Here is a 13456-nt window from a genome sequence, read left to right on the forward strand (position 1 = left end):
GTAAAATATCTTTGCTTTCCTTTCAGTCAAAGTGAATTACAAGGCGAGGACTGTTGTGGCACGCAGTAGGAAATATCATGTTGCCATTCCTCTGTTTAAACGGCCAGCGGTGTACCAGGGATGGGGGCACCGGAGGATAGGCGTCAGGAAACCCTGTCACCATCCAATCACAGCTCAGAGGGTGGATGTAGTTGAAGACCACAATATCTGACCAAAATCGCTCATTTGTCATTGGTTTGGTACGAAATTTGGAGTGTAAATGCACAACGGCAGCCAGGAATCGTATTGTTTAAAAGTGAAATTAGTATCATTTTAAAAGATTTTCCTTGTTATTCTGCACCACAGGGTTTGTTATGTAAAAGTATCCGGGAAGTGGAAAGAGTTGGTACATTCCATAGATACTCAGCAGGTGACTGAATGAACCATCTGTCAATCACAGGCCAACTTCAGCCATTCATATCACTTCACGCTCTTTGTCACTAGGCCACAAACAGAACATGTTCTCAGCTGGAGGGTTGGGATTGACTGGAGCATCTGTCTGTCTGTGTCATTTCTATGGTGATCTTGGCTAGCTTCACACCCCTTGCTGCTGGTAACACCTCACAGGACACATCTAATCAGCAAGTTTATCTTGAAGCCTTACAAGGTGACATAAACTGACAAAAACTGCCACCGCTCAGTCCACCAACTTCATCTGTCTACCTCAACCAACTATGTTAGGAAATCACTGAAAGTCTGTTCGTTCATTTATGTCTGAGGACTTTTTGGATTCAGGACCTCGATCCACCCGTTTTTGTTGTTGGAGGACTGTACATGTCTCACATTTTGTTGTGTGTATGTCTGTATAAGCACTTTGTGCATCGCTGGGATGTTTAGCCTGAACCACTGAGTGACAGCCGTTTGTTTGCTCAGGCCTGTCTTTACTCCCAGAGGTGCTGCAAGACAGAAGGAGCTCAGCTTTTGTCTCCACCGCACATTAATCCCTGGCAGCTTCGTCCCAAACTTGACGTATGTGCGCACACCTGTGTGTGTCTGTGTGTGATCAGCGAGTTGTTTCCACCGCTCTGTTATGTGGATCAGCTCACACTTCTGTTCTATCTGTTTTGTTTGTCTTGTCGTGGGTTCACAGGGGACCTCACGTAGCATAAGAGCTGCATGGGTCAGCTGCATGGGACAGGTGGGCGCTTCTCTCTGAGCTTTTGAAAGAACTCTTGTAGTACCTGAGCATGGTGAAAACATCAACCTTTTTTAGACTTGATAGATGTTTTTATTCTTAGTTGGTTATTTGTCTCATGTGGTAGCGCCCCCTAGAACTGCATTTTTAAGGTTAAACTTATAAAAAAGTGTCTTCTACGTCTTGCTACAAGGACCAGATCCGTATTCCCTGGCATCACTTTTTGCCAAGATATGTGGTCCATGCTAGCTGGTCAGCTAATCACTCTGTCTTCTACTCAATTTTGACAAATGATACACAAGACACGACATTGACTCACTTCCATCTAGTGGTACGAAGTGGTATTACGTGCTGGTATGGGCAGGCAGTAGTTGGTTAATATGCTTATAGACATTTCACAATACATAGACCTCTTTGATATGTGATAGCTTGACTACCTTACTTCTTGGTAGGTTTTGTTAGTTTCAGGAGTAGCTTTGACCAGATACCTTTGCAGGCTCTGCGGTGAGAGATGGACTTGGTTAGGTCCCTGTAGTACCCCTCCTTGCAGTAGTGACAGTGGCGTCCTGCTGTGTTGTGACGACAGTTTAAGCAGACCCCACCACTCCTCCGGCCCGACAGCTTGTACAGCTCCATGTTGAAGCGGCAGCGGCGGGCATGCAGGTTACAGTGGCAGGCTGGTCAGAAAGAGAGAGAGGGAGAGAGACATTAAACATTCATGTAAGAACTCCTACATTGATATTCGGCAGCTCTGTTAAGAAGAGTACTCCTGTTTGCTACGGCCATGTGCAAACACTTTTAGGTTTTGCTCATTTCCATGATTTGTTGCGTGGTCACATATTCCCCTGTCAGTGGAGAAACTCCAAACACACTCATGAAAACAAATGCACGGAACTAGAAAACAGGACTGTTTTTCTAAGCTCCTGAAAAGATGACATTCTGTAACATTTACAAACTGTCCAGTTCCAAAGTGTGGTGACCGAGGTCCTGAGAAAATGTGCTTTCCTGGTATGAATTTGTCAAATTAGGACTACGGGTTATTGAAACAGATGGCGAGGCCAGTTCTGCTTTGGTCTGTCTTGAGAATAATGGAGCCCCTAAAACAAAACGTCCTGGTTGAGGCTTGGCCACCTGCTTGTGAATTTAACCTCTGAACTCTGGTAATGTCAGGCCGGAAAACTTTCTTCCGCTCTCACACACATCTAACAGACTTGAATTCTCTCACTGACTCATATTATCGACCTGAAGTCCGTGTCCCTCATACACGGGTGGAGTCACGGGTGGAGTCAATAAACTGTAAATAAATAATGGCACAAATAAAGTCAGCTCAGCTATGTTTAGATATAGTTTATATTTATTTATTCAGCTACATGTGTTTTATATTAAAAAGCCACCAGCCCCCTCGCCTGTCATCAGAGATAACTTAGCCTCTTAAGTTAGCTATTTTAGCAACTGAATTTAGCCAGTTAGCATCAGTTAAAGAAACAACTGTAAAAAGACACACCTCTCCCCTTCATTTAGCTTAAATAATTACCCAGTTATTTGGCTACATTGCTTAAATATTTAACACCACATGAATACACCATAGTCACAAAAAGTCTGGTTAGGAACATTGATATTCTATTAAGCTAATATGAGCCTCCATAAGTCTCAGCTCAGTAAGCTAAACTAATTAGCATTAAAATTTACAAATACCTGCTAACGGATGCTATATATTTTAAAGGAAGCTCTTCTAATCTCAGTTAGCGATCTCGCTCACTAGGCCGCAGACTGCCTTTGGGGCGGTTATTGGGACCCTTCATGCTTGATACTGTTGTTTTGGACATTTTGTGAACATTTTGTGTTGTTTACTTTTAAACACTCTTGTCCTCACCTGTGGCTTTCCTTAAGTTGTTCATTTTTTTCCCTGTGTTTGGCTAAATATTGCACGCATCCTTCCCTTAACAGAGGTGGTGGCCTCAGACATCATCTTTCTACCACATACATGGCAGTGATTCCATCCATTCCCAGGAAGTTTACACATACTCACAGCAAGAACAAAGGGCTGTCAACCAGTCCCCCTCCGGCAGTCTCATAGTCGTTAGCCAGTCGTTAGACACACCTGGCCCAGTCAGCCAGATCATCACAGGTAATTATGGAAACATTTAGTGCCATTGTTTTTTAAGTTTGACCCAGACCCACCCACTGAGGTCTGCAACCACATATAAACCATGTTTTCCCACCAAACAGTTAGAACTGATGAAGCTGCTTGGATGAGCAGCGAAACGTCTTCAAGAAAACTCTACAAGTCCAGACGCCTTGCTTCAATCTTCTCTACGTATGACCTGGATGACTGAGAATCTTCATCAACATCCTTCATCCTGGCCCCACAGTTCCTCACACTTTGGTAATCTCTCCATCAGTGTGCCCGTCTTAACGTTATTACAGCGATAAGACTGTCACATATGCTCCGTGTTCATCAGCGGCCTGAATCACATACAGACTGACTCACACCTGCCGTAAGAGACCAGAGCCGGCAGGTGGTCGGGATTCAGAAACACTCCTTCTGAATGGGGGGCCCAGACACACACACACACACAGTGTGGAACACTGAGGTGTTTGGCAGCTGTCACAGGCTTATCTCCCACACTTCCCTCCCCAGGGCTGATCCAACATGCACTATGCCACACTTTGAAGAACTCTCTCTTACACACACAGACGCCCTCCTCCCCTTCCCTCTCACTCTCTGCTGCTTTCTTATCCCAGATGTTATCTCCACTTAAGGGAAGTGTGAGAGAAAATGCAACAGGGTTCTTTTTTTATGAATAGGAAATGGCATGCTATTAGGTTTCTGTTCTGAAGACAGATGATGCTGGTGGTGTACTTTAATCTTCCCAAATATTCACAGACAGATGTGTTTACTGAACACGGTGCAGCCAAAGAGGACAAAGAGGACAATACGTCATTATTTCTGTGTTGTTGCGAGCAGAGACAAACAAAGCTAAAGGTAAAAGTCCGATTAATAAGTGCTGTCACCACAGCTGTCCTCGGACCCTTTTAATGAGCGCTGGGCTATCTCATCCACACATCCCCACTCTGCTCACACAGTCCTGCAGCTACAACAGCTCGAGCACTGATAAGCTGTGTGTGGAGCACACGGGCCTCAAATACCTTTCACAAATATCTGCAGCAGCCACCTAAAAACTGCAGTTCCACAAATGGCCAGTAGAAGGTGGCTCCAAAACCTAAGTCCATCTCCACCTCACAGCAGAATATATCATAACATGTCATAACTACGAAAACAACAGTAGTGGTCAATATTTACAGCTGATTGCAACGCCCCTTGTTTTTTGTAGCTGTGTACCCTCTAGTGGTTGTGTGAAGAAGTTCATGAAATCTCATGAATGTTTTAACCCAAAACCACCATCTCTTTCTGAACCTTACTCCATGAAATAAAGTACTTGGGTGAAACATCTGTCACCTTCTGTCAGAAGCTAACTTCAACTGTTGTGAGGAGCTAGCAACAGGTCCAAACCATCCATGGTTTAAAGGTAGGGTAGGAGATTTCATTCTGATGCACTTTTTGTTAAATTAGTGTAACTTCTCTTTGCAATCCGATAGCAACCAATTAGTTCGGCAGTTTCGCTTTAAAACGAAGAATATGAATCATCTGTGGAAGCTATAAAACACTAAAAACATCAGCCAATCCTCCGGGTGGACCCTGCACGGAGTATTGGCTGGTTGTCACTCTCTTCCTGCTCTGCGCGCACCAGAGAGGTACGTGCATGATGGCCGAAGTCACAGACCGCAGCTCGTCTTCAGGTGATGCGCGTCCATGTGATTGGAGGCGTGGCTTCGGGGTGAGCTCCGAGAGAAAGGGGCATGTGTTTACTTTCAAAATCTGGCTGACTCTCACTGAGTTTTCAAAATCTCCTACCCTACCTTTAACCGCAGCCACATACATCAAAGCTGGACAAGAGTGTAGAAGGTGAACATAACCCATCCACCTCCTGTGGTCAGACTGTGGCCATTTTTGTCATTTTGTGATCCTTTATCTTCAGTCTATTGTATGTGAGGACATGTCGTGTTGTCAGTATTGAGGGTTTCTAAAGGAATGGTTGCAGCACCGCAGCTGCTCGCTGTGATTTGATATCCAAAGAGGCAAGGTGTCTTTTCTGGGTCTGCTTTCATTTGCTTTCAAGGGCCTACTCAGAGCTATGCTATTCCAATCTATTTATGTTCAAGTGCCATCTATCAGGCTTAGTGAAGGAAGTGCTCGGGGTGGGTGTGCATACTGGATGGAAATCACGCATCCCACAGCTCAGTGGAGGCGAGCACACTTCAGGAACAATCACACGTCTGTACGTGAAGATCTGTAATGAAATTTGGTTTTTGGATGGTTTGAAGAACTCGGCTCCGCGAGCTGCAGGAATTTAACCAACGCTGTCCACAGGTGTCAGATGTTTAACCATACAACATGTCTGAGTGTGTGGAAGGCTTAACGGCGGCGTTTGCTTGTGATCTGGATCGAAAAGAATGCAGCGTGCTTCTTCAGGGTCGGGGAAAGATGGAATTCCTGCACAATAGTTGTTTATTCAGGACCAATTAATCTCTCACTGTGTATAATCCTACACAGTCAGTCGCATCGTGAGCTGACGACGGGCGCCAAATCAGAGTTCAACGCCGCCTGTGATCCGAGGATCAGACGGCACTTACAGAGCCGGATTTTCAGGACAACTGTTGGTTTAAGTGATTCAGGCGCGCAGAGACGCAGCAGCTAAATTCACTGTGGATGTTTAAGTACACCTTGTATAGCACTTACACAATGCTTGCATAACACCTGCACTGTACATACTGTATGTGGGTAGAAGTGTAACAAGAGCTGATTAATATCCATGAAGTCCCAATATAGAAGCTCTTGCTTCATACATATGCTCACCAGCATCACCACACAGGAGACCACCAACTAGATCACGACATGATCTAATAACTAGGGCTGCAACGATTATTCGAGTACTCGAGTAATATTCGAGGACAAAATGCAACGACAACTAATTTAGTATTCGATGACTCGTTAGTGATGTCATTGAGAATTATTCTCTGGTGGCGCAGCGGGATGATCGGTGTTTTGGGCGCAAGAGGCCCTGGGTTCAAAACGTGGGTGAGGCGTTTGCAGGTTACACACACGTTTTTGGCGCCGGGTATGGAGGTGGTCGCGGACTGAAGCAATGCCGCTGCAGCCGTATCTATGGGAAAACTATGACATTCACGCGTGATCCGTGTACTCGAATAATCGCAAAAATAATCGCCCGAGTACCAAAGTACTCGTTTGTTGCAGCCCTACTAATAACACAGAGCAAGGTCACCAAACTCCTCAGGCCTGATGGGAACACCATGGGTATTGATGGGAAGAAATGTTCCAAAACATTAGTTTTGTTTGTGAGAGTTCATTTCCGCTCATTTGCATGTTATCATCATTTTATAATACATACGTAACCCTTTTATAGCCACAGCCCCCCCCCCTTCATGGGCTCAGCCTAATGTTCTGTCCTCCAGCAATAAAAATGTCTTGTGAAATATCAGGCCGTATAATACACAATAAAAACATACACACATATCAAAGAAGTGCATGTTGGGTTAATCAGGGACTGTCGATGTGACTGTTGGTCTCTATGTGAGCCCAGTAATAGACTGATGTCCTGTACTGCCTCCACAGTACAGACAAGAGGGGATAAACTAATGGATGGATGGTCCCTCATGCCTTTGATGAGTTTATACATTTAGATAATTTATTAATATTAATGGATTGTTAACACTTTAAAGGTGTTTATGTTCATTTTCTTTAGATATCCGTCCCTCTGCAGAGAGCCAGTGTTGCATGTTAACACTAAAACAATCACTTTTTTTTTTTGTTTCAATCTGAAGTTTTGCCAACAACAGAACGCTGTAATAAAGCTCTGATGGATGAGGTCATAGCCAAACCTCTCAGAGCCTGTCCTGCTAATGAGGTGACCAATATATTGTGTTTTATTGTCTGGAAGTAGTTAACATTTTACAGACGTCAATAAATGTCGCTGATCACATCACATTATTATTATTATTGTCCTTGGAATCAATCACCACTGATTTCTGCTGTCAAGTGAGTATCAATAAATCAGATCTAATCAGAGAGGTTGTGTAGAGACGGATCCTTATTGAAGCCAACGCTCTAACGAATAAGCGTTTCTGTCACGCTGAGTTTGTGGACTGTTTTTGATAAAGCAGGTTTGACTCGGTATTGCACAAATATATAAAAGCACCAACGCCGTGATGCGTCAGCCTCAGCTGCCTGCAGGCCGACCTCCACCAGACGCACGTTTCCTCACAATAAATATTTCGATCACACATCACTGCAGCAGCTGTGATTGTTGATGAGGGCGAAGACAACAACAAAGGATTTCAGCTCGCCAGATGATACTTTTTTTTTTTTTTTTTTTTTTACAAGTTTCCGGGCTGCTTTTGATGATTTCAGAAAAAAAATGTAAACATTGAGCGGAGCTGTGACAGAGAGAGATCTCTATCTGGCACAGAATGGAGAGAAACAAGAGACAAACAACTGAAACACATTACAGGTGGGAGGATGTTTAAAAAACCGGAACCCTGGGTTCACCTTCTTGTGTGTGAATCTCTCTGTTGTCTCTAGAATAGCCAAACATTTTCCAGATTTACCTTCCCGCTAAAAACATAAACTGTTTTAGTAGTGTGACTTTCTCTTCATAAAATAAGCTGAACCAACATGCCCTTTGGTTGAAACTGGCTTTACTCTGAGCATACCCGTTCAGTCCAGCTAGAGTAGGATTGAATCCAGATCGCCTTTAAGCTGGATACATTCAGACCTATTTTCAAGTCTGGCTATCACACACACGTGTCCGCGCTCAATCCAGCTTAATCCGGCTTGTTTGTTGTCCTCCAAACCACTAGGTGGAGCCTCGTAATATACAGAGTCTGTTCAGGCCGTGCTAGGACAGCGTGTGCGCATGCGTTGTTGGTTTTTTGTTCCGTGTCGCTGGTTCTTTGAATTTGTTCAGTTCAAAAAGCAGTTTATTCCTTTCTAGCCCTGTGGAAAATAAACTCGGGGCAAAGCTGTCATAGTTCGACGGTTGTTTGCATACGGCTTTTGTACACGACCCGGACACTGTCCCTGTGAACCGGAATTATCACGTTGCTAGCCAGATTCGCTAGCTGCATTTGCGTTCAGACCTGAGCCAGATGTAAGCGATGGGTCGAGGTCTATCCGGATATATCTGGATTCGCGACATCACAGTTACACATCGACAATGCTAACTCGCTTGAGACCAGAGATTAGCATTGCTGTGAGGCCTACCCTGCTGACTGTGCCCGACATGATTGTCTTAATGTTTTGGCTGCTAACAAAGAGAAGAACAACAATGTTGAAAACATTTTAGTTTGATTGTCGTTTTGTCCAAAACTGCATGTTCTCTCTGGCTGTCACGTCTCCTCTCAGCCACATTAGCCACCCAGGTGTTCGGCCCGTTCATGTGGATCGGCTGTGCCACCAAGTGTAGCTGCCAGTTTTAGGTAGAAGTATTATGCATCCAGATTTGTGCAGGTTTAGAGCCAGTGTCTGTCTGAGCTCATCAAACATTTGGCATGAACCTTTGTTGACTAGAAACTAAAAACTGGCCAAATGTGGAAAGTAGTTACTGCAACATCAGAGGCGCATCATAACATCATATATTCCTCAGTCTGTGACAGCAGTAGCCATTACCTCTGTCTGCTTCAGGACTGATATGAAGCTCAGAGGCTAGCAGAGGTTCAGCTGCCTCTGCCCGGCTGTATGAGGACAGATGCTATCAGTCTAATGATGCCATCATGGCCGATTTGGCAGTAACACCTCTGTTCCCTGTGGGGAGTTGTGTCTGCTGCTCTGCTGCCATAACAGCACACACAGGAGCATAATGAGCCATCACTCAGCTCACCTTTCACCTCTGAGGAGCTGTCAGACCACACCAGAGTGCACTTTGTGCCCTAAGACCAGATAAGAGATGAAAAGGTACAAGCTGAGCTAATGAATTGAGTTATCCTCATGATGAAAGAATCTGAAGCCATCTTCTGCTTCACCCACGTCTGAGCACGTTCCCATGCTCTGCTGCATCACCACGTTTGTCTGCTGATATCATAGCTTTAGAATGCAAAGGGAAGACCTCAGTTCACAGTTTGGGATTATATGATATTATAGTCTGAAGTGTTATTCCATCAAGTGATTCATCAGGTTGCCATGGTGTTACCTCTTTCACTAGATCACATCATCCCTGTGTCCTTAAGAAAGACACTGGATACCTATTAGGTTGAGGGAACAGCACTGACCTCTGACCTCCCAGGAATGTCCCTGTGGGTATTAGGAATAATCAAGAGTTTGGTTCCAAGTGTCTTTTTATGAAGGCACCGCCTCCACTACATTAACTGATACTGATTCCCACCATTGTTATTTTGGTGAGGTCCAATCAGGTCCAGCTAACTCTACAAAGCGTAGCCTGACCTAGCCTAGCCTAATTCTTTTTCTATTCTATACAAAGGACGCATTTAGATGTAGATTTAGAGCCATCACAACACAACCAGACTAGTATCATCAAAACGGCGTGCAGTGGAGTACATGTGCCAAAGACTGGTGTTGGTGTTGATCAAAAGTGTTATTAGCAATTATGCTAATATTTTTGAATAAGGAAAGCAGCAAATCATCACGTAAAGCCCACCTTGTTTCAGATGGTTATGGTCATAGTTATGATCGGCATGATAGGGTTCACACCGAGTGGAACTGACTGTGAAGGGGATGGATTCCAGACTCAGAGAAAATGGGTTTGGCTGCCAGGCTAGCACACTTTAGGACACTTTAGCATCAGATTTCAGTGTGTAGTGTGGTTTTTCAACAAAGGGTCCCCTAGCATCAAAAATGGATTCCATGAAAAAGGAGGAGAATCTGTGGGAGCAAAGCTTTTTATTATGGGGCAAAGTTTGTCACTAAGAAAATAGAGAAGAAGCTTGTTGCTGGTAAGAGTCGCTTGCCTGCATGTGGTTAACGTGCCGTTAGCCATGATCATATCTTTAACCTATCCAAGTAGTTTTTCAACTTAAGTCAAAACAACTGACTTAGACGACAAAACAAAGTGACAGCAAACACAACAATGCCTCATCCTCCTCAGCCTGATATCCTGATTCATCATTGAGTAAGGATGTGTGTGTGTAGTTTGTCTTCAGTTTTTGACCACTGTACATATTTGTTTAAACAAAAAAGTCCCACCAGGTCCTGAAAAGGCTGCAGGACTTGGCCTAATCTACAGTATCTGCAGACTTGTGTGTGTGTGTGTCCTATCGGTGCAGACTGCCTCTGTCAGTGTGGGAATAAGTCTCTCCCCTGACTTGCAGGCCTTGTCTCAGCGTGCACTGATGTCATGGGGGTGGGGGGGCGTTCCCCTTCCTTTCCTTTACGCGAGCAGCTCTGTGATCTCTGGCGGAGATCAATTAGTTGAGCAATCAGCCCGCCCCGTGCTTTTGTGTGTGAGTAACTGCTCATAAACCCGCTCGGTTGCCTGGCGAACGGGGAATGCACCGCCTCAACATAAACAGCCACCCAGAGCCGGCCGGGCCAGAGCCAGCCTCTGCAGCCTCTGCAGGCTCCTTCTCAGTGCAGTTTGTGTCATTAGGTAATGCAATGTGACATCAGCGCATGCAATGCACCATTAGGCAGCGCAATTTCAGATTAGCTGGTAGTCATTTGTGTGGGTCAAGTGATGACCTGTTAAGAGGCGACTCTGGCGAGAACAGTAGTTCTGTCTTACTTTAAAGACACCAGGGTGATATGCAGACATTATACAGGCTAATACATGTATTTTATACCTTATTATATAAGAAATGGATGCTTCACAACATCCTGCATGTTTAAAAGTACAATAATGTCTGATCCAGCCGTGTCTGATCTGAACCATAACCATAAAGGAGCAGCCACATTTGTAATTGTGCAATCAGTAATGACCAGAGTTCCTCACTCCCCCTCTCTGCTAGGCGGTGCCAATGATAACACACCCTCTCTTATGAATAATAATACATAATGGCCAACGTATCTCAGCCCATTTATCCTCTTGTTGTGGGTTTGGGAGCAGTCCAGAGGAGGCGGGAGTGGGCGTGCTGCTGGTTCAGTTTGCTGGAACGCACGCCGTGTAACTGCAGCGTTGTCGCCTGGGATCTTTGGTGCGTGTCACTTGTTTTCTATCACACTTTTCAGGCTGTGAAGTTGTTAATTAAAGCTGCGATGTCGTCACAAAAAGGGAAGAATCAAAGCAAATGCTGGGGCTTTTTTTTTTTTTTTTACAGCTTTTCCTCAGATGTCCAGGCCTGTTGGCGAGGCCTCTCCGTCACAGGTCATGTGTTTAAATTTGAAACTGAGTCACGTTATGAAACTTTGCTTCCTGGCAGACGGCTGAAGGGAAAACACACAGCACTGAAAATGACTAATTAAAGCAGAAAGCTGACGGACTGATGGGAGAACATCCTGCTGCTGCCACTAGTGTTCAGATTTGCAGGGCGTGAGCGAGGGAATACTTCCTTTCTATGCTGTGTGTGTGTGTGTGTGAACACACGTGTGCGTCAGGCCTGCTGTGTCTATTCTCCTGAGTAATAATCTCATAAAAGCTTATTAGTTTCTGATCTGTGTGTTTATGTTCGATGTTGTGTATATTTTCATTCGTAGGTGGGGAAACGGGCTGACAGCCGCTCTGCTCCTTTCCTTCCTCCAACTTTTATTTCCTCAAGTTTATGGGAGAGGTGATGAAAAGGTCTGCAGTCATTTAGCCTGATAAGCAAATTCTGCATCCATCCAATCCACATGTAATAAAATGCTGCACTCAAGCTTTGGTTTTTCACATGTACAGCCTGCTGTTTAAACATTTTACTCTTTGTCCATTACAGACATAACAATTTGACTATAGACTGTAGATCAATGAACTATTCAAGCTAAGTCTTTTACTTCCTGCTAAAACAAGCTAAACCATAAACTGTAGATTAGCTAATCACACTCTTCCCAGCCATCCCAATTCTTCTTCTATGCAAAGAGTTAGTCTTCGTGAATTTGAGTTCGATTTCCAACGAGCTCTACCAATGGACATTAGATAAACTTGGATCGACATAACCAATTAAAGAAACGAAGCAACAGCAACCAGACTAGTACTAGTACAGATATATTTGACAAGTAACAAGTTATTATATAAAGCCGGCCCCATTTTAGATGAACAGTTCTGATTGGTGCGATATGAGGGTTTCTGATGAGTGTAACTGGCTGTGAAGGGGAGGGACTCCGGACCCATTTCTCTGGTTTCTCTGGTTTGAATCCAGATTGCCTTTAAGCTGGATACATTCAGACCTATTTTCAAATCTAGCTATCACACACATGTGTCCGCTCTCAATCCATCTTAACCCGGCTTGTTTGTTGTCCTCCAAACCACTAGGTGGCGCTTGTAAAATACAGAGTCCGTTCAGGCCACTTTAGGACCATGTGTGCGCATGCGTTTTTTGATTGTTTTATTTTTGTCCCGTGTCGCTCGGTCTTTCGTGTTTTTCGGTTCAAAAAGCAGTTTATTCCTTTGTAGCCCTGTGGACAATGAACTCGGGTCAAAGCTGTCATAGTTCGACGATTGTTTACTTATGGCTTTTGTACACATCTCGGACACTATCCCCATGAACCGGAAGTATCACGTCGCTAGCTGGATTCAGACCTGAGCCACATTTGAGCCAATCCGGCTAGATCCGGATGGCTGGCCTGCTTTACAGTAGACCATTCTTTTACATTTTCTTATTGCTTGTGAGGTCAGGACTTCACTATTAAAGTGTCTACGTCTCGTTTCCATGTTGTTAGTAAAGAGTTTGCTGCATTTTTCTGCTATTGTCTGCTGTGTTTTCTTTATCTCACCCATTGTCTGGATGACTGTATTTACAGTCCTGCTCATTGTGTCTTCTAATGTAATTCTGGATGTTGGAGGTTTTGGTTTAAGTGTTGATACATCTGAAAATCACCCCCTCATCCTTACTGTAATCACTAACTTGGGGCTTGGGGCTGTTGGTTGCAGCTAGTATTTACAGTAAACCTGACATGGCATGAGTGCCGCCTAACTGAGCTTGTGGTCAGAAGGGACATTCTGCAGACTAAACCTGTCCTAAACATCTAAACAGGAGCCAGGGGGCTGCAGGACTGCAGCGTTAGGCTGAGGTCCAAATCCTCCCCACAGAGGGGGGAGGTTATTTTAACACCGTGGC

The 13456-nt window shown here is 44.4% G+C and overlaps 1 protein-coding gene across 2 annotated transcripts in view; it reads right to left on the reverse strand.

The window, feature by feature from the left end:
* ntn1b (netrin 1b) overlaps positions 1 to 13456 on the reverse strand; it is a 38458-nt gene that overhangs the window by 14752 nt on the left and 10250 nt on the right. For both annotated transcript variants that reach the window (XM_028412780.1, XM_028412779.1), the window contains exon 3: positions 1663 to 1851. In XM_028412780.1, the coding sequence (XP_028268581.1) occupies positions 1663 to 1851 (189 nt within the window). The remainder of the gene's footprint in view (positions 1 to 1662; positions 1852 to 13456) is intronic.

The sequence above is a fragment of the Parambassis ranga genome, chromosome 8, assembly GCF_900634625.1.
Source record: "Parambassis ranga chromosome 8, fParRan2.1, whole genome shotgun sequence".
Lineage (NCBI taxonomy): Eukaryota > Metazoa > Chordata > Actinopteri > Ambassidae > Parambassis > Parambassis ranga.